General features: G+C 50.6%; 1 protein-coding gene across 1 annotated transcript; it reads right to left on the bottom strand.

Moving 5' to 3' along the window:
- Positions 1 to 3,813: 3,813 nt before the first annotated feature.
- Positions 3,814 to 8,300, bottom strand: Mlf2 (myeloid leukemia factor 2). Its single transcript, XM_006992070.4, has 9 exons — positions 8,108 to 8,300; positions 7,531 to 7,608; positions 7,159 to 7,285; positions 6,928 to 6,963; positions 5,966 to 6,019; positions 5,523 to 5,651; positions 5,215 to 5,374; positions 4,563 to 4,775; positions 3,814 to 4,346 (listed from the first exon to the last, which is right to left on the bottom strand). The coding sequence occupies exons 2-8, from the start codon at positions 7,578 to 7,580 to the stop codon at positions 4,588 to 4,590; spliced, it is 744 nt and encodes a 247-aa protein (XP_006992132.1). The 5' UTR covers positions 7,581 to 7,608; positions 8,108 to 8,300; the 3' UTR covers positions 3,814 to 4,346; positions 4,563 to 4,587.
- Positions 8,301 to 21,739: the final 13,439 nt, after the last annotated feature.

Raw genomic sequence — 21,739 nt, 5'->3', positions numbered from 1 at the left:
CATTAATCCCAGCACTCGGGAGGCAGAGGCTGGTGGATTTGTGAGTTCAAAGACAGCCTAGGCTACATAGTGAGTTCTAGAACATCCAGGGCTATGTAGAGAGACCCTGTCTCAAGAAAATAGATAGACAGATAAATAAATAAAATCTGAACTGACAGCACAGACTACTGGGTTTAATTTAGTTTAGTTTCTTTTGAGACATTATGTAGCCTGGGCTGACATCCAGGTACTACAATATGTAGCCCAGGCTGGTCGTGATTTCACAGCTCTTCCTCTGCCTCCTAGAATTACCGTGACCCTCCTGCAGGCTGGTTCCTGATTCTCCAGATAACAGCATCTATACGACTTGGACACAGAGTAAAGGAAGATGGAGAAAGGACCAAACCTGGGGCCGTTATGGAAGGAGAGAGAAAAAAATCCTAACCACAGCAGAGCAGAGCCAAAACACTTGTTTCCGCTTGCCATTGCAGGGGGCCTGAGACATGGAGGAAGCCAAAGAGGATGGTTCCTAGCTGGGAGAATGATTCCCAGTTTGTGTCTGAAGTGTTTCAGAGCTCTGAGGAGAAAGGGGGCCGACAGAGTAGCAGGGAGCACCCGAGGGTAATAGAAGCATCAGAGCAGGAGATGACTTGGTGTCTCCTAAGCTGTGCCCTTTGAGTCCACTCACAGTCCTGCGGTGTGGCTCCAGGAATCCAGGCCTCCAGTGTCCAGAAAAGCCCTCAGGGGACTAGAGCTGAGAGATGAGGAGCCTGTTAGCATCGTTGCTGGTAGGTGGCAGAGCTTGGCTAGGTCTCGCTCATCACTGACTGCACTCCTCTGCATCGTTCTGCTTGGTCTCACACCCAGGACCAGCCTCTTCTGACCTATACTCTTCTGGGGTGGGGCCAGACCTGAGTATGTCTACCCAGTGTCTGGGGCTGAGTGGGAAGCTGTTGCCGGGAGACTGAGCCAAGATGAGAGCTGGCCAGCATTCCTGAGCCAAGATGGAGAGCTGGCCAGCATTCCTCAGGAGAGTCTCCTTCCATCCTTTCTCCTTCCTTCCTTCCTTCCTTCCTTCCTTCCTTCCTTCCTTCCTTCCTTCCTTCCTTCCTTCCTTCCTTCCTTCCTTCCCTTCCTCCCTCCCTCCCTCCCTCCCTCCCTCCTTCCTTCCTTCTTTCTTTCTTTTACAGAGAGAGTTCCAAGACAGCCAAGGGCTACACAAAGAAACCACCTTGGAGGGCGGGGGATGAGAGAGAGACTGACTCTTTGCATAGTCCTGGTTTTCTTGGAACTCATTCTGTAGACCAGGCTGGCCCCGAACTCCCAGAGATCCGCTGCCTCTTCCTCCCGAGTGCTGGGACTAAAGGTGTGTGCCTCCAGTTTCCTGATCTTTAGCTCTCCCTCACTGTGATCTCAGAGGTGAGATGCTGGGGGGACCCAGAATGGCTAGTTCTTCTGTAACTCAGTCTCCTCCTGGCACCTTGTGTCCTATAATATGTCCCTGCTGAGCACTACAATCACATGGCTCAGGCTGAAGCAAGGTGATCAGGACCAACCCTAGAGCAGGGACCAGGGGAACATTAGTTCCATTAGGGCTGGGCCAGTAGCTCAGTGGTAGGACACTTGACTAGCATATGTGAGGAAGGCCAGGTCCCATCCCCAGCACTACAGAATCAATTCATCTATATACCTGAAAACCATGGGTTGTAGCACTTAGATTGATGCCAGGGGTGTCCTTGTCCTGCTCTAGTCCATCCATAACTACACTTAAGAGCTGGCTGTAGTAGCTCAAGCCTGGAATTCTAGCACCTGGGAGGATCAGAAGTTCAAGGTCATCTTCGGCTCCACATTGAGTTCAAGCCCAGCCTGGGCTATATGAGATCCCAGCCCACAAAACAAAGGAACGGAAAGAACACTGGAATGTGGACACAGTACTGTAATGCAGAAAGAGACCAGGCATGAAGTTTATCCTGAGATTTCTTACAGTTAGAATATAACTATGTAATTGAGGCCCAGGTAAGTACAAAACTTGCCCAAGACCAAGTTAGTAGACTGGCCTGGGGACCAAGCCTCTGGTCTTCAACCCTAGCTACCCATGAGAGCTACTTCTACACCTGAAGTATGTGCCTCCCCACCCACGTCAGAGCTTATACGTAAAGGGCTGGGTGCTCCGCTTGAGTGTGTACCACACAGCTTCGAAACCCAGGCAATGCTGCTGCTGCCCCTTCCATCTTCACCAGGCAGCCATCTTCACCAGCCCTCTAGCCAGATTAGTGACTGTTCTGAGCCTGAATGGTGGGCCCAATTTCATCTCTCTGCTTCTTGGCCGACTAGACAATCCCTAATCCACTGGAATCTATTTGTCTATCAGTCATAGGAAATCTTTTCCTTTCTGAGAGGGCCCAGAACTTTAAGGTCCTTTTTACCTGTGTATGTCTTTTTGTTTTTGGTTTGTGAGACAGGGTTCTCACTATGCAACCCTGGCTGGCCTCAGCTGTGAAGACCTACCTCTCTCTGCCTTCAGATGCTGGGATTAAAGGCATTCACCACAACTATGTCTGGCTCTATACTTTGGCTTTTTTTTTTTTTTTTTTTTGGAGACAGGGCTTCTCTGTGTAACAGTCCTAGCTTGTACTGGAACTCTTTGCTCTGTAGACCAGGCTGGCCTTGAACTCACAGAAATTCGCCTGCCTCTGGCTCCCAGGCGCTGGGATTAAAAGCGTCAGCCACCACCACCCGGCTATATTTTGGCTTTTATCAGCAGAAAAATAACTGAATAGAAGAAATCTGAAATGCTTCCAGGCATGGTGGATTATAGGATTACATGCTTATAATCCCACCACTTGAGAGGCAGAGGCAGGAGGATCAGGAATTTAAGGTCATTCTTAGTTACAGCCAATCCGGTCCTGTAAGAGACCCTGTCTGCAGAAGAAAATAAAACCAAGCACACGGGAAACCTGCCTTGGGGACATAGCTCAGTGGCAGAGTGCTTGCCTAGCATGCAGGAGGGACAGAGTGACCCATTTGGCTGCAAAGCGAGAGTGAGCATGCTGAGAAACGTGAGCTCCTCCCATCCTCCAGACTGCTCCGGTTCCAGCTGACCTTCTCCACTGCGCTCCTTCCCTGGCTCCACTTCTCAGCATCTGGGGCTGATGAGTTTGAGAAAGGCTGACCCCTAGTCCTCCCGTCTTGAAGACTTGTATGAGGTCACCTGTCCGAGTGTTTGCCCAAAGGAAGGTCTGGCCAACTCCATAGGCTACACCCTGTACCCTAGTGTGACCCTGGAGTGAAGTCAGTCAGATGCGAGGGAGAGGGCGATCAAGTGGCCGTTTCTCCTCCTCTGGCCCCCGCTGCTGAGCGCAACAGCTCCATGCTCAAGACTGAGGCGCTCACCACTGAGGCTCTGCTCTGCTGGTTTGACGATTGAGTGGCCACCACAGGTTCATATGTTTCAATGTTCGGTTCCCAGTTGTGATGCAGTTTAGGAAAGATTAGGAGGAGGGGGGGGGTGTCACTGGGTTTGAACTTTCAAAAGCCCAGGCTATTCCCAGTCTCCCTGTCTGCCTCCTGCTTGCAGATCAGACGTGAGCTCTCAGCTTCTGCGGCAGCACCATGCCTACCTCGATGTTCCCACCATGGTGGTCATGGACGCACCTGAGACTGTAAGCGAGCCCCCAGTTAAATGTGTTCTTTTATAAGCTGCCTCGGTCATGGTTTCATCACAGCAAAAGAGACCCTAAGAGAGCTGGGCCGCAGCGGAGCCAAGAGGAGAGCTGAGAAAGTGACTAGGGTGTGCGAGGTTGAACTAGGAAGAACGAAGGCACAACCAGAAGCTACTTTTCCCCATTCTCCTTTATTCCATAAACACCTAGTTACAAGTTGCACAAATCATTTCTTTTTATAAAGGCAGAGAAGGGTAGAGGAAGTGTTTTTGTGATGTGGGGTGGGAGAAGGGACAAAGAATTGGGAACCAGTCCACTCCCTCCACAGCCCTCAGGGGCTATGGCATCTGCAGGGGGGCTCTGAGGAAGAGGTGGGCAAGGGTCCAGGGGAGCTGAGGGAGGCGATCCCTAAACCCAGAGCTTGCCCCCCCAAACCTTCAACGCGTGGGAGGGGCTCAGGGAAGATGAGGCGGCTTGGAGAGGGAGCGGCAGAATGAAAACTCAAGTTAGTGGATACGATGGGTAGGGTCATCACGGTGAGGGGTACGAGACGGAAAAAGTGGGTAAGGGGCAGTAAAAGGCTCTCCCTGAGACCCCCAGGGAGAGGTGGGGGCCAGCGTGCCTGTTAAGTTAATAGTAAATTGGGGTGGAGGTTGGAAAGGACAACGTTATTTCATGGGGTGATCTCAGCCTCTCAGCCTGTACCTGGAGAAGAAAAGATGAGTGTGTCAGGGGAGAAGGGATGAGAGGCCGGGGGCTGGGCGACTCTCCCAGCCACTCCGAGGGAGCACGTTTCTCCTCCCATGACAGCTAAGCCACACTACCAAAGGCATGACTAGCCGGGAACCCAAAAGGCGCCCAGGTCTGCCGCCCAGCCTCCCCGGGTCTGTCAGCTTCCCATTCCTCCCTTCAGGCACTTACAAGAGAAGCCGAGAGCCTGGGGCCTTCACCAGTCATAGCGGCGGGACTGTCGGGAGGGCGAGTCCTCAGGTCCCTGGATAGCCAGGCGGGGAGGCCCCTCGGCCCTTCGTCCCCCACCCACAGATGCCTCATGTCGTCGAAATTCCAGAGGACGCTGCTGCCTGAATCGGGATGTCTCCCTTCGCCATTCATCATCGAATGCTGCTGCCTCGCCTGTGGAAGACACAGTGCAGACATGGAGGCCATGAGCCACAGCCTTCCAAAAGTCAGGGGCAAAGGTTGAGATCATGTATGTGAGAACAGGTGTAGGGCGCCATTTTGGCACAAAATGGGCCTCAGGAGGCAAGCCTGAGGCCCAACTACTGGAGAAAGACACCAGCAGTGACACACACCATGGGAATTTAATAAAGCTACTCATCTGAGATGAAGTAAAGGCTGGAACAGAAAAAAAATCACTGATCCAGATATGGCAGCGTATCAACACTTGACTTCAGTCACAGGATCTGCCCCCTCCCTGGCAACACCTGACTCAGCCCTGCAGCTGGCAACAAGGCCTAAGCATAGGGCTCCCCCACAGCTCTGCCTGAGACAGGGGAGAAAGCTACGATCTAGTCCACAGGCTAGCCCGGTGGCTGCTGCTCAGAAGACTCACTTTCATCCAGGTTGATGTAGTCCTGCCGTTCTTCCTGGTCCCCGGTGCGGTGATTTCGGGAGCGCTGGAGGATGTGAGCCCTGTCCCGAATGTGATGCCCAATGGACATCTGCTCTAGACCACTGTCAGAGTCCCGGACAGTCCTCCGTGTCTCCCGGATCTGGGATGACGTGAACACGGGATATTCATTTCACCTCCCAAAGCCCTGGCTACACCACCCATGACCCCCTCCTGAGAAAAGGTGTCAGGGCTGCTGTGGGTGCTGGGCTGCTGTGGGTGCTGGGCCTCAGTCCTGCTTCCTTACTCACCCCGCCTGGGGCAGAGCGCATCTCCGACGTCTCCTGGTAAACTTTCGGGGCACCGTCCCCAGTGTTGGAGTAGGAGATGACGGTGGAGGAGGAGAAGGTCTGGCAGTTGCCTCCGGCGGCCATGTGTTCCTGAGGAGGAAAGGGGAGGGTCAGACCGGCAGGGGAAGCCACTCTGTGGAAGGGAGCTCCCCTCAGCTGCTTGTTCTCGCCACGTCTTTCTTAAAATATGTGAGAATGGAAAAGCATCCTAACTTCCCCAGTTCCCCACAGCTCAGAACTAAGCACACAGGTAGGAGAGCAGACACAGGACCCTGTGCATTAACGACTTCATCCAACCCAGCCTCTTCACTAGCACACTTCTCCACCCCTGCCTCAAAGGATGCCGGGTATGGTGGCTGCCACTGAGAACAAGGCCTGGGAAGAATACGGAGCAAGAGTCATACCATGTTCCCAATCATGTCATTCATCATCCCAAACATGTCCATGAAGCCACCAGACTGAGGAAAGAGATGAAAGACAGTTAGGAAAGCCAAGTAGATTCTTTTTTGTTGTTGTTGTTTTTTCAAGACAGGGTTTCTCTGTGTAGCCCTGGCTGGCCTGGAACTCAGAGATCTGCCTGCCTCTGCCTCCCGAGTGCTAGGATTACAGGCATGCGCCACCACCGCCCGGCAAAAACCAAGTAGATATGGTGACGATGTTTTGGAACTACCACCCACCTTAGACTACAGGCCCTTTCCCTTCTTCCTATCCACTCTGCCTCCTCCCTCATAAGCTGCTGGCCACCTCCTCAGGCTCTGTGGCTGCTCTGATTTTTCTTTTGCTGTGTTTCCTTATCTTTGGGGAAGTGAGCCAATGTCAATGAATTAAAACCTCTAACATTCTAACAGAGTCATGAAAGTATCCCAGACTCCATTTCCCTGGCCCTTAGGATGCACCATTCCTTAAGAGAACTGCTATACAGTTGTAGTTTCCTCAGTGGCTAAGAACTTCCAGGAGTCAGAAGGAGCCAGCACCAGGATTCCCTTTTTTTGGGTGGGGGGTGAACATTTTATTATTTTTACATGTATGGGTGTTTTGCCTGCATGTATGTGTACTACATTCATGCAATGCATGGTAGAGGCCAGAAGATGGCATCAGATCCCTGAGGACTGGAGATAAGACAGTTGTGAGCTGCCATGTGGGTGCTGGGAATCGAACCCTGGTCATCTGGAAGAGCAGCTAGGTGCTCTTGACTGTGCTCCAGTCCTAGCCCCGGGATTTATACCAAATGGGCTCCGAATGCGTTAACTATCCAAAGAGATTTTGACACCATCCCTGAACTACCCCAAAGGGGCACATTTGGAAACAAAGTCTAAGATTGTGGTCTGTGTCTGAAATACAGGGGAACAGGAACATAAGGACTCACCATTCCCAACATCCCGAAGGGAGAGACAGCCCCAGCCTACACAAACACGTGAGAACACAAGTTAGAACATTCTACCTTAATACCGAACAAGGCCAGACCCCCTCCATCCTTCTCTCAAAAGGAGTCAGACTCCTGACCCCTCTCCTCAGCCTCCCACACAGATCATTTCCTCTTTAAGCTGGTTGTAGGGTTACTAACCACCCTGCATCTCAGGTATGTTCCAACTGTTACCTGCATCCTGCGGCTGGCAGGCCTGGTTGCTGGCATGTTACCATCTGTGATGCTAAGGAAGGGGCTATATCCAAAGCCACCTGACAACATGCGGCTCATATGCTGACGGTGAATTGCGAAGGGGTCCCTGTGGAGCGAGCATACAACACAGATAGCAAAAAGATCAGGCTGTCAAACCCAGCCTTCCCCACACCCCCAAAATAAGTCAGGGGCACACAGTGGCACGGACGCCAACTTCCCCCTAACTGAGAGCTGCAGCTGAGTATCCAGCTAGTTCTAACCAGTTCCAGACAGGAACTCGGAGGTCTGTCTGAACTGCTCAGACCTGAAGCAGAGTGCTGGGGGGGTGGGGTGGGGGGAGTAGGTTCTCACATCAGGAACATGGGATCCTCAGGCTCCACGTCCCTCATGAAACGGAACATCCTGATCTCAGCTCCAGGGGGCTCCACACTGTGAAGACACGGAGGCTGAGTTCCGTGCAGGCGGCCAGACTTCTGCACACCGGCTCAGTGTCGCTACTTACACACGCTGTCACTGACCCCTCCAAACTCCAGGGAGACCCTTCGGCAGGTGGGCCATACAGCCTTTCAGTCCTGACAGTCCATGCCCATCTCACGGGTCACGGAATTTTTCCTAAGCCTCTCAGTGTCGCTCCCCCCCACCCCACCCCCGCGCGCCATCCTCTTCCCCAAGCCATGGTCAACTCCTCCTCCGACGCCAGGCTCAGACAAGAATCCCGATCGGCGGCCCGCCGCCCCATTAATGACCCCGACTACTCCGCCTTCTGCTGGCGCCGGCCTCTGCCAGGCCTCCTCCGCCGGCCTCACCGCCCACCGAGCCAGCCGCCGGCTGCCCCGGCCCGTGCCTCCCGCCGAGCGAGCCGGAGAGGGAGGTCCGCTCCCGGGCTCGCCACCCTGCAACCGCGCAGGCCGCGCCGCCCCAGCCTCACCGGTCCCCGACTCGGGCTCAGCGGCCCATCCGGCCGGCCTCTGCTCGGGGCGCTGCAGGAGCGGGGTCGCGGCCCGGGACGCAGGGATTGGTCCGCGCGGGAGCTCCTCGCCGCCCGCACCGCCTCCTGTCTCAGCTGCCACCTCCGTACCCCCGCCCTCGGCCCGCGGAGCCGAACCTCGGCCAGGCCCGGACGGAAGTGACGTCACGGCGCACCGCCCCCGGGGCGGGCCTCGGGGGCCCCGCCCACCGGTCTGGGAGGGGGCGGCGCGCGGCGGGGCCGGGGAGGGCGGGTCCTCTGGGGCGGCGGGGAGACCTCGTTAAGCTGGCTTGGGGACCTAGGGACAGGAAGAGGCCCCGGCGGCGGTGGGGGAGGGCGGAGCGGAGTCGGGAGGGAGCGGCTGGACGCCGCGCGGGGGCAGGGTGGGCCGCACCTTCTTTGCAGGGGGAGGCGGGCGGGCTGTGGGCGACCGGCGGGGCGGATCCCCGTGGGGACCTTTAAACGCACTGCAGGAGGGGTGCTTCACCGGGGGGACGCGGGGGCCCGTCCTCGGGAGAGACGCTCCGGCGGGCGGGGTGCTCGGAGTGACGCAGAGGAGGTGGAGGAGGAGGAGGCGGCGACAGTTTAGCTCCGGTCTAGTTCAGGCTTGGAAAAGGCCGGCAGGGCAAGGGAAGCCAGGGTGGGGGCTTGGCCGCCAGAGGGCGCTCCTGGGCCAGACTGGAGCTTGAGCGCTTTAGGACTCGGTGTTGGCTTAGGCTTCTAAACCGCTCGACCTGTCGTCTGTGAAGGGCGAGCCTGGGCAACTGCGTTACTTCTGCAAGTCTGTGTGGGTTTGGCTTTTTTATTTTTTATTTATTTATTTTTTTTATTTTGGTTTTGGTGCTTAGGGATTCGACCCAGGGCCTCGTGCATGCCAAGCACGTGCTCTACCACTAGGCTACATTCCAGCCTCTTTTCTCTAGCTTTTATATCTTCAAAAGCTTTCTTTGCTCTAAGCAGGTAGGTAGGTCAAGGGACTAAAGTTGAGAAGAATAAAAGGGTGGTGAGTTAAATTAAGCACAGTCACCCAGGGGCGGAGCTACAAAGTAAGCCCAGAAGGCCTGACTCCAAAGCCAAAGACTGGTATTTTGACATACTACTTGTCTTGCACAAAGTCTGGCTGAGCTGCAGAGGTCAGAGGATCTGAACTGTATTAGGTAGACTTTGACCCACAGAGATCCAAACTCAAAACTCTCCCTAGTTCTTTACTCTGGCTTTCAGCCACATTGGTACCGTGTGGAACCTGATCCAAAGAGAAAGGTTTATTCTCCACAATTCCCTGGGGGGAAAGGGTCCATGGTTATTCAGGAAAAGATAGGGAGCAGAGATTCTCAGTTCCTTTCGACTTGATCATTACTAAATGAAAAAAAAAAAAAAGTATTACCAAGAGGAGCAGTGATATCAAGATATGCTGGCAGATCAACAAAGTGAAACCAAAAGAATATAAGAAAATGTGTTTTTCATTGATATTTCTAGGGATATATAAAACCCTAAGTCTGTATATCCCACCGGACAATTGCCCTTCTTGCTCCAAAGAAATGCAGTTTGGCATTCTATCAAGAGTACCTCAGGGTGGTGGCCCATGCCTTTAACTCGGGAGGCAGAGGCAGGAGGATGTCTGAGTTCAAGGCCAGCCTGGTCTACAGAGTGAGTTCCAGGATAGCCAGAGCTACACAGGGAAACTGTCTCAACCCCCCCCCCCCCAAAAAAAAAAATCATCTCAGGGCTACAGAGCCAGCTCAGTTCTTAAGTGCCTGCAGTTGGTCAGGCAGGCCTTTGATCCCAACACTGGGAGGCAGAGACAGGAAGATCTCTGAGTAAGAGGCTGTCCTGGGCTACATAGTCGGTCTAAAAAAAACTAAAGCAAGCAAACAAAACCATAAAAAAAGAAAAAAAAAAAAGCACTGAGCAGGAGTGATGGCTCAGGGGTTAAGAGCACTGGCTGCTCTTCCGGAGGTCCTGAGTTCAATTCCCAGAAACCACATGGCAATTCACAAATATCTATAATGGGATCTGATGCCCTCTTCTGGCCTGCAGTCATACATGCAGATAGAGCACTCATACATAAAATACATTAAAAAAAAAGGCTAGTTGGTGGTCTTTAATCTCAGCACTAGGGAGGCAAAGGCAGGCAGATGTCTATAAGTTCGAGGCCAGCATGGTCTAAGAGAGAGTTCCAGGACAGCCAAGGCTGCACAGAGAAACCCTGTCTTGAAAAACAAACAGAAAAGTGCTTTTTGCTATTCCAGAAGAACCCATTATGATTACAGAGTTCCAGCTTCACGGGATCTAACACCCTCTTCAGGCATCCAAGGGTGCTCACACACCTGGCATTCACACACACACACACACACACACACACACACACACAGACACAATAAATCTAAAGGGAGAGAACTCACTGTTGCAGAGACGTAGTACTGTTGGGGGATTCCAGCAGAACTGCAGCTGGATTGATTCCGGAGTGTTAGCACCTAGCTTTAATCTGCCTTTTGTGATTGCTACCTTTTGTCTCCGGGACCTTCTTTGTGACTCTTGTGGGAGAGTTTTCTAAGGGTGCAAAGCCTATGCTAACTTGGTTGAGGGACAACCGGAAACCCTACAGCATTCCTTAACTGAGAACTTGCATTTGCCATTGTCTGTCTGGGGAGCTTAGATAAGAGGTTTTGGGATACAGCAATTGACTTGTTAATTTTATTGGAGAACAATAAAAAAGCCCTTTGCTAAGCAAGGGAGAGTCAGTCCAGAGAGACTGATCCCCAACCTTCGTGGGGAAAAGGCTAAAAATCATCCTTAGCGTGCTCTGTGCCTTCTTTCACGGACCCTCGTGAACCCACACCTGTTATACAACATAATTTCCAGGACCCGAGTCATGACTCACAACCAGCAGTAAAACTCCAGTTCCAGGATATCCAATACCCTCTTGTGGCCTCTGTGGCCAGTGCACATATAGCATGTACATATAGCATGAAAATAAAATAAATAAAATAAATCTGATTATTAAAAAAAGTTACTTCAATGAGTGTTCTGCCACTTAGACTTAAATAAAGAGGTATGGGGCTGGAGAGATGGCTCAGCGGTTAAGAGCACTGGCTGCCCTTCTGGAGGATCTGTTCCCAGCACCCACCATGGTGGCTCACAACCTTCTCTAGTGGGATCTGATGCCCTCTTCTGGCATAAAGGTGTATATGCAGATAGAGCACTCATACATAAAAATAAATAAATCTTAAAAAATAAAAATAGCCGGGCGGTGGTGGCGCACGCCTTTAATCCCAGCACTCGGGAGGCAGAGGCAGGCGGATCTCTGTGAGTTCGAGGCCAGCCTGGTCTACAGAGTGAGTCCCAGGAAAGGCGCAAAGCTACACAGAGAAACCCTGTCTCAAAAAAATAAAAAAATAAAAATAAAAATAGATGCTACACGTGTCCTTTTTTGTCGTTGTCTCCTTTCAAAGCAAGCCTCTCTCTGGGACAGGGTCTCGCTACATAGCTCTGGACCATGCAGCTCTGGGACTAAGGTGTGTGCCATCACACCTGGCCGTCAAAGCAAGCTCTTCATTGTTTGGCCAACCAATCAGTATTTAATGAGCACTTGCCCTGTGCTAGGTACAGTGTATTAAACAAACAGACAAAGCTAAGTGAGACAGTCCCTGCCAACCTGAGGTGTGTAGTCTGTTAGCCTCCTTGCTGTGAGTTTTCTTTGTTTTGGGACAGGGTTTTGCTATATAGCCCTGGCTGGGAGCACTTGAACTAATGGTAATTCTGCCTTAGCTTCTTGGCTGGAAGGGTTCCAGTTGTGTGCCAGCAAGGCCAGCTGTATCTCCATGTTTCTTTCTTTCTGTTTTTGTTTGTTTGTTTTGAGACAGGGTTTCTCTGTGTCATAGCCCTGGCTGTCCTGAAACTTGTTCTGTAGACCAGGCTGACCTAGGACTCAGAGATCTGCCTGCCTCTACCTCCCGAGTGCTGGGATTAGAGGCGTGCGCTGCCACCACTGCCCAGCACCTCCATGGTTCTTTTTCTATTATTTGGTATCTTTATCCGCTGCCCTTAGGTGTCTGGAACCCTTTCTCTTCTGCCTCTCAGATGATAAGAATGTCACTAGGAATGATGGGTAGACATCTGTAACCCCAGCTCCTTACAGAGCAAGTCTCTAGGTAAGATGTTGTCAAAAAAGATGACTACCAAACAGAAAACCCTAAGAATCTCATACATCCATTTTTACGTGTGTGTGTGTGTGTGTGTGTGTGTGTGTGTGTGTGTGTGTGTGTGTGAATCCAGGATTGAACCTAGGACCTTGCATATGGCAGAAAGTGCTCTTCCATTGAGCTAAGGCCACAGCCCTATTTTTTATTTGGGACAGTCCCATTGTGTAACCCAGGCTGACCTGAAACTTACTGTACTGAAGTCCTGATTCTCCAATCTTCACCAACCAAGTGGTGGGATTCTAGGCATGTGGTGCTATGCCCTGTCTTTTCATGATTTTGTTTTTATTAAAATGTTTTATTACATGCATTTGTGCATGGAGTGCATATGTCATGACATGCATGTGCAGGTCGGAGGACATCTTGGAGGAGTTAGTTCTCCTCTTCCACCACGTGGGTTCCAGGAAATCAGACTGAGGTTGTCAGGCTCGGAGGCAACTGCTTTTACCTGCTGCGCTATCCCACTGGCTCTACATGATTTTATTTTAAGATTTATTTAGGCCAGGCATGGTGGCACACACTTTTAATCCCAGCACTGCGGGGGGTGGGGGTGGGGGGGGTGGTATATGTCTATGCATGCAGAAGTCGGAAGAGTGTCAAGGTCCCCTGGGACTGGAGTTGTGGGTGGTTGTGAACCACTAGGTGGATACAGGACCCGAACCCGGGTCCTCTGCAAGAGCAGCCAGCATTCTCCACCACTGAGCCGTCTCTCCAGCCCCTCTGCATGATTTTAAATGAGTGTGTTTCTTCTCCTAGGAATGTTTACAAATTACAGCTTAACTTCTATTAGACATAGCTTGAAGTCGGGGTTTGTTTGTTTGTTTCTCCTGGCCCACAAGTTCTTTTTTCTTTTTTTAAAAGATTTATTTATAGGCCGGGCGGTGGTGGTGCACGCCTTTAATTCCAGCACTCGGGAGGCAGAGGCAGGTGGATCTTTGCGAGTTCGAGGCCAGCCTGGTGTACAGAGCGAGATCCAGGAAAGGCGCAAAGCTACACAGAGAAACCCTGTCTTGAAAAAAAAAAAAGATTTTTTTATTTACTATGTATACAGTGCTATATCTACATGGCCAGAAGAGGGCACCAGATCTCATTACAGATGGTTGTGAGCCACCATGTGGTTGCTGGGAATTGAACTCAGAACCTCTGGAAGAACAGCCAGTGCTCTTAACCTCTGAGCCATCTCTCCAGCCCAAGTTCTTTTTTTTTTTCCCCTCGAAGCAGAGTTTCTCTGTGTAGCCCTGGCTGTCCTGGAACTCACCTTGTAGCCCTGGCTGTCCTCGAACTCACAGAGATCCACCTGGCTCTGCCTCCCAAGTGCTGGGATTAAAGGTGTGCGCCACCACCGCCTGGCTCCCACAAGTTCTTGAGCTGGGCTTGAGATGTAGCCCAGTGTCGGAGAGCTTACCTTGTACACAAGGCCATGCCTTGGATCCTCAGCAGCAGCACACACACACACACACACACACACACACACACACACACACACACACACTTGAACAGGCAAGACTAAGGAAGGAGATAGGAAAGCTCCCTTTCAGCATGCCTGGTGCATACATAGGCAGCTCTCTAGGAACTGAGGGGATAGAATTTTACAAGCAACTAGCAGTTCAGTCTGTCTACCTTCTTTTCCTCCCTCTCTTTCTTCTTCTTCCCCTCTCCCCCTCTCCCCTCCCTCTCCGGCTGCCTCGGTCTCTCTCTCTTCTTTGTTCGATCAATGAAGGGCGGGAGTTGGTCAGTCACAGGCATTTCCCGGAGAAGCTGTGACCCAGGCGGATGGCCACTTCTTCAGGGGAAGAGGAGGACTAAGTGTGCCTCCTGCCTCCACGGTCGTCCGGCTGGAGTCAGTCCGGAGTCAGTCAGGAAAGCCTTGAGAAGGCAGAGCTGGGCCAGAGAAGGGGCCCTCTTTGGATGTGAGGTCACACATCTGGAACCAACCCAGGACAGTTGGATATTTGAATAGGGTGAGGGTGGAGCAACCTTGTGAGGAGGGAAGTTACAACAGGCTGTTTGTATTTTAAATCGAAAGGCCATTTGCACATTCCTGGAACCTTTTTTTTTTTTTTTTTTTTTTTTTTTTTTTTTTTTTTTTTTTTTTTGCGCTTGTACAATAGAGCAGGTATGGAAATCAGAAAACCGAGGTAGGTGTGAAGACACAAAACTCCTTAACTGACTATGACTATCATGAGGTGCTTAAGTTGAACTTCAGTTGACGGTGAGCCTCTGAGCAGGTTTTTTTTTTTCTTTACTGGTCCCGGATGAGCCCGGGTCTGTGTAATGTGTGAAAACTCTAACACACACCCGGGGGAAAGTGTGCAGCAGTCGCCTGTACCAACTTGAGCACGGCAGGCAGCCAGGGTTGCCTTCTAACATTCTAATTACAAATTGCAGGGGTTGGATGTGGGCAAGGAGGCAGGCTGCAGGCTGGGTGGATAGCTCAGTTGTAGTAAAGCATGTGATTAGCATGTACAAAGCCCTGGGTTCAGTCCTCAGCATGCCCCTAAAAAAAAAAAAAAAAAAGAGGTGAAGGGGCTGGGTAGATGGTTCAGTGGTTACGACCACATACTGAGCCTGGTCGGCAAAAATGATTCACACGTGTCGCTCCAGCTCTAGGAGCTCGGCCACCTCTGCTGACACCTGTACTTATCTGCACACGTTCACACGGAGACATACATTAAATCATGAATGGTAAAATAAATCTTTTTTTTTTTTAAGGAGGTAGCTTATAATAGTTTAAGATTGTGGTGTCCAATACAGTAGCTGCTAGCCACATACATATGGCTATTTCAGTAGGACTGATGGTGTAGCTCAATGGTGTGACCCTTGATCAGCATGCACTAGGCTCTATGTCTTTCTGCAGAGCAAAAACAAACAGCAAAACTTAAATAATTCACTTTATTTCTTAGTGAAACTAGCCACTTTTTTTTTTTTTTTTTTGGAGAGATAGGGTCTCATATATGTCAGGCTGGCCTCAAATTCCCTGAGGATGACATCTGAGCTTCTGATCCTCTTTACTCTACCCCTCAAGCACTAGGATTGTGTATGTGTGGTGGGGGTGGGGGGGTAGGAGGGTGGGGGGTGGGGTTCCACACCTAGTTTATGCAGTGCTGAGTATCCAACTCAGGACTGTACCCATGAGAGGCAAGCCCGAGAGCAGGCCGTATTTTCAGAGTGTTAAGTGATCACGTGTCTATTGTATTGAAAAAAACAGATGACTATTTCTAGGGCTGACAGTGTAGGTCAATGGTAGAGCACTTGCCTGGGGTTTGTGTTTTGCCCATCATTACAGAAGGTTTGGTGCAGAGCAAGGAAGCACCAGTGCTATTTTTCTTATGGATTTTTCTGAAAGTCTATAAAGGCGTTTTGGAGAGCAAATACGAGGGAGAAATTGAGGCGACAGCAGAGAGGTGAACCAGAGTCAACGCACTAGGAGCACAGGGAAGGAATCACTACAAGCTTGAGGCCAGCCTGGTCTACTTAGCCAGACCCTGCCTCAAAACGAAAGCCAGTCAAAGGTCCTGAAGAAGATCGGCGGTGAAACCGACATGTCACCAGGGAGAAAGTTCAGGAAGAAATAGAAAAGCACTAAAATTCTTCTAGTCCAAGGCCAGCCTAAATATAGGGAATTCAGCTACACAGAAAGTTCAAGGCCAGCCTGGGCTACATGTCAAAACCCCGCTTCAAAACAGCAAAAGCAGGCCGGTGACGTAGTCCAGCTGGCAGAGCACTTGCCTGGCATGTATGTCTAAGTCCTGGGCTCCGTCCCCGGTACTGGATGGAAATGGTCTTGGTGGGACACTCTATAATCCCAGTACTCAGAAGATGGAGGGTGAGGATCAGAAACTCTAGGTCATCCTTGCTACATACGGACTTGAGGGTCAGCCTGGGATACAAGAGACTGTCTCAAAACAAAAAAATCAAAACAGCTGGGGGTGTACTTGAGTGGTACACCCCCTGAAGCATGTGGTCTCATGTAGCAAATCAGAGACAAAAAAACCATAACTCTTATACTTCAACCAACTTTAATTGACCTCTTTAGTAGCTGTTAGGGACTGTGGTATATAGTGGAAAGACAGAACTGAAAGAGAAAGACAAGATCTCTGCCTGAAGGACTATCGACAAGAGCTTGTGACATCCAAGTCCAGCCTAGGGGCTGGGGAGGTGGCTCAGAGGTGAAGGGCAGTGGCTGCTCTCTAGAGGGTCTCGGTTCAAATCCCAACACCCACAGGATGGCTTGTAACCACCTGTAACTCCAGTCCCAAGGGACCTAGAACCTTCTTCCAGATTCTGAGGGACTACAGGCAAGTAAATGGTGCACAGACAAACAGGCAAAACACCCACACACATAAAATAAAAATAAATACAAGAAATTTTAAAATACAGCCTAAAAGGGATGTAATCTGCTAATTCACTGACCCAGCAGTCAGCCTCAGAGTGCTGGGATTACAAGTGTGTGCCATCATGTCTGGTTTAAGATTTAAACTTGAGCAGAACATGGTGGCACGCACCTTTAATCCCAGCATTTGGAAGTCAGAAGTAGGCAGATAGCTCTGAGTTTGAGGCTAGCCTAACAAGTTCCAGGACAGCCAGGGCTCTGTAGAGAGACCCTGTCTCAAAACAAAATTAAAAAAAAAAAAAAAAAAAAAAAAAAGTTAAGCTTGATAGAGAGGCACACTGGAAATTTAAATTTCTTCAGCTAAAATTGATTTATATTGTCGGGCAGTGGTGGCACACGTCTTTAATCCCAGCAATGGGGAGGCAGAGGCAGGTGGATCTCTGTGAGTTCGAGGCCAGCCTGGGCTACAAAGTGAGTTCCAGGACAGGTCCCAAAGCTACACAGAGAAACCCTGTCTCAAAAAAGAAACAAACAAAAATACTGACTTATATCTGAGTAGAATTTTGATGGCAGATAAGACCAAAATTAAACTAATTTTTAAATTTAAAGATCACTTCCAGTCTCTCTTCCAACCAGACTAATTACACAGGATGTGACTGTGTTTTGAAGGTGACTTCTTTTTTATAATTTTGAGACAGGATCCGGCCAGAGCTGGCATGGAATTCGCTATGTGGCCCAAGCCGACTTGGAATCTGAGGCATATTGCGATTACAGAGATGCGTTACCACATTCTGCCTTGTAAAAGCTACTTTTCTTGTTGTTTGCTTGTCTGTTGAAACAGTCTTTACCTCCAACTCAGGGTGTAGCCAAGGTAAGCCTTTAACTACTGATCCTCCTCCCTCCACTTCTTTTATTTATTAATTAATTTATTATTATTATTTAAAATTTTTTTTCCAGGAGCTGAGGACTGAACCCAGGGTCTTGTGCTTGCTAGGCAAGCGCTCTACCACTGAGCTAAATCCCCAACCCATGCCTCCACTTCTTAAGTGTGGGCATTACAGCCACGTGCCACCATGGCCACTGTGAGAGAGATATATGTATATGTAAAGTTATATTTAACACTGCTGCAGGTAAAGGACTCAGACATTCTATGAGCGGGAGTCCTGGACGGAATAAAAAGGAGATATCGAGGGGCCTGGAGAGATGGCTCAGTGGTTAAGAGCACTTTCAGCTCTAGCAGAGGACCCAAGTTCAATTCTCAGCACCCAGGTCCAGAAACTCTCAACTGCCAGTAACTCAGCTTCAGGAAACCCAAGTCCTCTTCAGACCTCCAAGGGCACCTGAACATGCATTTTGCACACACACAATCTCAGCACTGGGGAGGCAGTAGCAGGAAGCTCTCTGTTTGTCTGAGGCCAGCCTGGTCTACATAGCAAGTTCCAGGACAGTCAGAGCGGCAAAGTGAGACTCTGTCTCTAAATAAATAAATACATTAATTAATTACTTTCAATTAATTAAAAGAAAAAAAGGTTGGGGGTGGAGAGGCTCTGGAGAGATGGCTCAGCTGTTCAGAACACTGAGTGCCCTTCTTGAGTACCTGGATTTGCTTCCTAGCCTGCACATGGAGGCTCACACACACCTTCTTCTGGCCTCCTTGGGGAATCCAGGAACACAAGTAGCGCACAGACACACCTGCAGGCAAAACACCCACACATAAAATAAAAATAAAAACAAAAGGAGAAAATGCTGGGCGGTGGTAGGTAGCGCATGACTTTAATCCTGGCACTCAGGAGGAAGAGGCAGGTGGATCTCTCGAGCTGGAGACCAGCCTGGTCTACAGAGTGAGTTCCAGGATAGCCAGGGCTACACAGAGAAACCCTGTCTCAAAAAAACGGGGAAAAAAAAAAAAGAGAGAGAGAGAGAGAGAGAGAGACCCAAACAAACAAAAAAGTATGCATTGCTCCTTCCTTCCTTCAGATTTAATGAAGGCCGCTGCCTCTCACTCCTGCTACCACGCTGTCTTCTTCCTTGCCAGGACAGACTGTATTACCAGGGAAACCGTAAACCTAAACAAACCTCCTTCCTAAAAAAAAGACCGGAAATCACTTGCCCACCGAGCCTGCCCATCTGAGTTTGATCCCCAGGACCCACGTGGTGGAAGGAGAGAAACCGTTCCCACAGTTGTGTTCTGACTTCTGCTCGAGTGTGCGAGTGTGCACGCGCGTGCACACACATACAAAGCAAACGTAATATGTTTTATATAAAAAGCTTGGCTAATTTCTCTCCACTCTCCTGACTTGAGTTTAAAAAAAAATTAATACAAAGGAAAAATGGGGAATAAAAAAAATGAGGTCACTGGGAATGAAATAAGGATGTTATTACACAGGCTGAGGGAGAGGGCCCAACCTCTGTCTTCCACCGCCTCAGTGATAGCACTCACCTGAGCTCAACACACACACACACACACACACACACACACACACACACACACCAGAAAGCAGGAGACTTCACTAAGAATGAGTTGGAAGCCATTAGAAGGGAACACCTTCCACACTTATTAGCAAGACCAACTTCCAGGAACTCAGCCAGACGTCATGGCTGCCAGGGGCTCTGGCCTTTCTTGTTCTCACCTGGCCTTACTTTTTCCCACTTTCAGAAAATGTGTAAGCACAGGTTTTTGTTTTTTTTTATTCCCCATTCAACTCGTGGGGAATTTCTCAATTGGACTGTAGAGTAACAGAATTCTAGGAATAGGCAGGCCTCCACAAAAACCTCAGAAGGAGCAAAAGTTGGCACTGAACACCGACCCGAGGCACGGGCACAGGCCTTAAAGGACCTTCCCGGTGGGCTCTCAACATTCCATTCCCTCCAAGTTCACCCTAAATCTCCTGGATGGTTGCTCAGAAAGCCAAACTTCAGGAGACTGATCCGTGGTCTAACCAGGTAGGGAAGGATAATGGGTGCCTCCCCCACGGAGGAGGGGGTTTAGATGCGGTCCTAACCCCTGCAGCATCCCCCCGTCCCTGCAGACCCTAGTGTCCGAGCTCCTTCAGATTTCCATGCATTCCCCTGGGCCTTGGGGCAGGATTCCCATTCTCTGCCTCGCCATCTCCCTGGAATTTTCCACTGCAGCTGCCTCGGCTCCCAGACACCCCTCCCTGGGCAAAATTCCCGGCTGCCTCCGCCTCCCCTTCCCTAATCACACCTCATTCCCACCCCCAGCCTTGAGGCCCAGCCCACGGTCCAGCCCACTCCCCACGGTCCAGCCCACACCTCGCAGTAACCCTGGTGGCCCCATTTAGAGAAGTGGGAAACGAGGCCCTTTATGAGAGGGTGAACTGGAGGGTCCCAAGCTCTTTCCTAGGCGGCTGAGAAAGGACAGTGGAGGGGTTCGTCCCCTGTAGGGCTGGAGTCGGGGGAGTGGCCCTCCTCACATCCCCTTATAAGGCAGGGCAAGCAGTTAGGACCCTGGATTGGCTGATTCAAATGAGCATTCCACCTGGCAACAGGGTTTCTATTGGCTCTCAGGAAAAATAGGAGAAGGTGGATGGAGGTTGTTGGTGGCGGTGATTGGAGGGGGGGAGGGGAGTGGAGGTGACCGGAGTTGAGGGCGGTTACCAGGGCAACAGGGTAAGAGCCCAGCAGGGTGTCCGAGACAGCAGGCGGGGCTGGGAGGTGGAGTAAGATGGCAGGAAAAAAAAAAAAAAAAAAAAGAAGAAGAAGGCGGGAGGGCGAGGAAAGAGACCAACCCGGAGGGAGCGAGACTGGGGGGGAACCGGGGGGCGGGGGGGGGGATAAATGAAGCCAGAGAGGATACAGAGATGGAATATAGTAAGAGGTTGTTAAAGACATCAGTCACTTAAGTCTGAGAAGCGCGTCCAAAAGGGAAATGGAAAGATCTCAGAGAAAAGGTGGACCGAATCCTGCCAGGAAAAACCAGGGTGGGGCTCCCACGATTTATGAGACCAAGACGGAGAAACTGAATAGTCAAAGACACCAAGAGGTGTGTGCAAGGGACCAAGAGATGGTGTGTGTGTTGACGCACGCACATGCTAAATGATGATGGCGAACAACAATGGCTTATTTTCTATTTTTTTTTTTTGAGGGGGGACAACATGATGTCTCACTGTGTTGCCCAGGATGCTTTCAAACTAATGGCAATCCTCCTGTTTCAACCTCCCAAGTGCTGGAATAGGTCATCTGGCTAAAAATGTCTTTATTAAGAAAAATGACTTGGAAAAGGTGAAGAGTAATGATGACAAATTCGAACATGTACACACACACACAAACCCAAAGACAATTTTTCTCTAAGCCTAGATCTCTACTACACCCACTTTCCTGACCTCAAATCCACATCCCAGCCCCGGTCCCCTTCTGAAATCCCAGGGTTCTCAAAATGATCCACAGAGCCGAAGATGTGAGCCATAGGGTGTGGCTGGAACTCCAGGTGTTTGCAAAGAAGGCCATGGGAATAGAGAAGGCCCGGGAAGATTAGCAGAGGAGAGGGAAAACCCAAGGGCAGAAAGGAGAGTTGGAAATTAGCGAAGTGTAGATACGGCCAGGTGAGTCAGGGAAGAAAGACAACGGTGGTGTCTGGGAAAAGTGGAGAGACGCACGCGGCCGAAGGAATGAGGTGTAGACGGTTGTAAGGGAGGGGTCTTGGTCTGTAAGAATGAAGAGAGTTGAAGAGAAACAGGAGGACCAGGCAAGTAAAAGTGAGGTGAGACAGGTAAGAAGATGGAATAAAGAGGCAGAAGAGGCGATCAGAAGCCTCTGACTCCGCTCCGATCAAGGGAACAGACCCCGCCAAGGACCACAAAGGTCCAGCCGATGAAAGCCCAGGACTGTCCTTTGCACTGTCCCTTTCCTCCTCAATGCCACCCCGAGAAAGCGGACAAGAGGGAGAGATGGTAGTGGCTCGGCAGCCTTCCTTCCCCTTCTTTAAGCTTTTGCTTTCTCAAATACCTGCCCAGCCTCTCCATCTGCCCGCCCCGCCTCCCCCCAGCCCTTTAGCAAAATTTCAGGGCTTTGAGGAGGTCAGCGGGAGTCTGGCCACCTCTC

Source organism: Peromyscus maniculatus, chromosome 3 (genome assembly GCF_049852395.1).
Source record: "Peromyscus maniculatus bairdii isolate BWxNUB_F1_BW_parent chromosome 3, HU_Pman_BW_mat_3.1, whole genome shotgun sequence".
NCBI lineage: Eukaryota > Metazoa > Chordata > Mammalia > Rodentia > Cricetidae > Peromyscus > Peromyscus maniculatus.
This window is presented reverse-complemented; position numbering and strand designations above follow the sequence as displayed.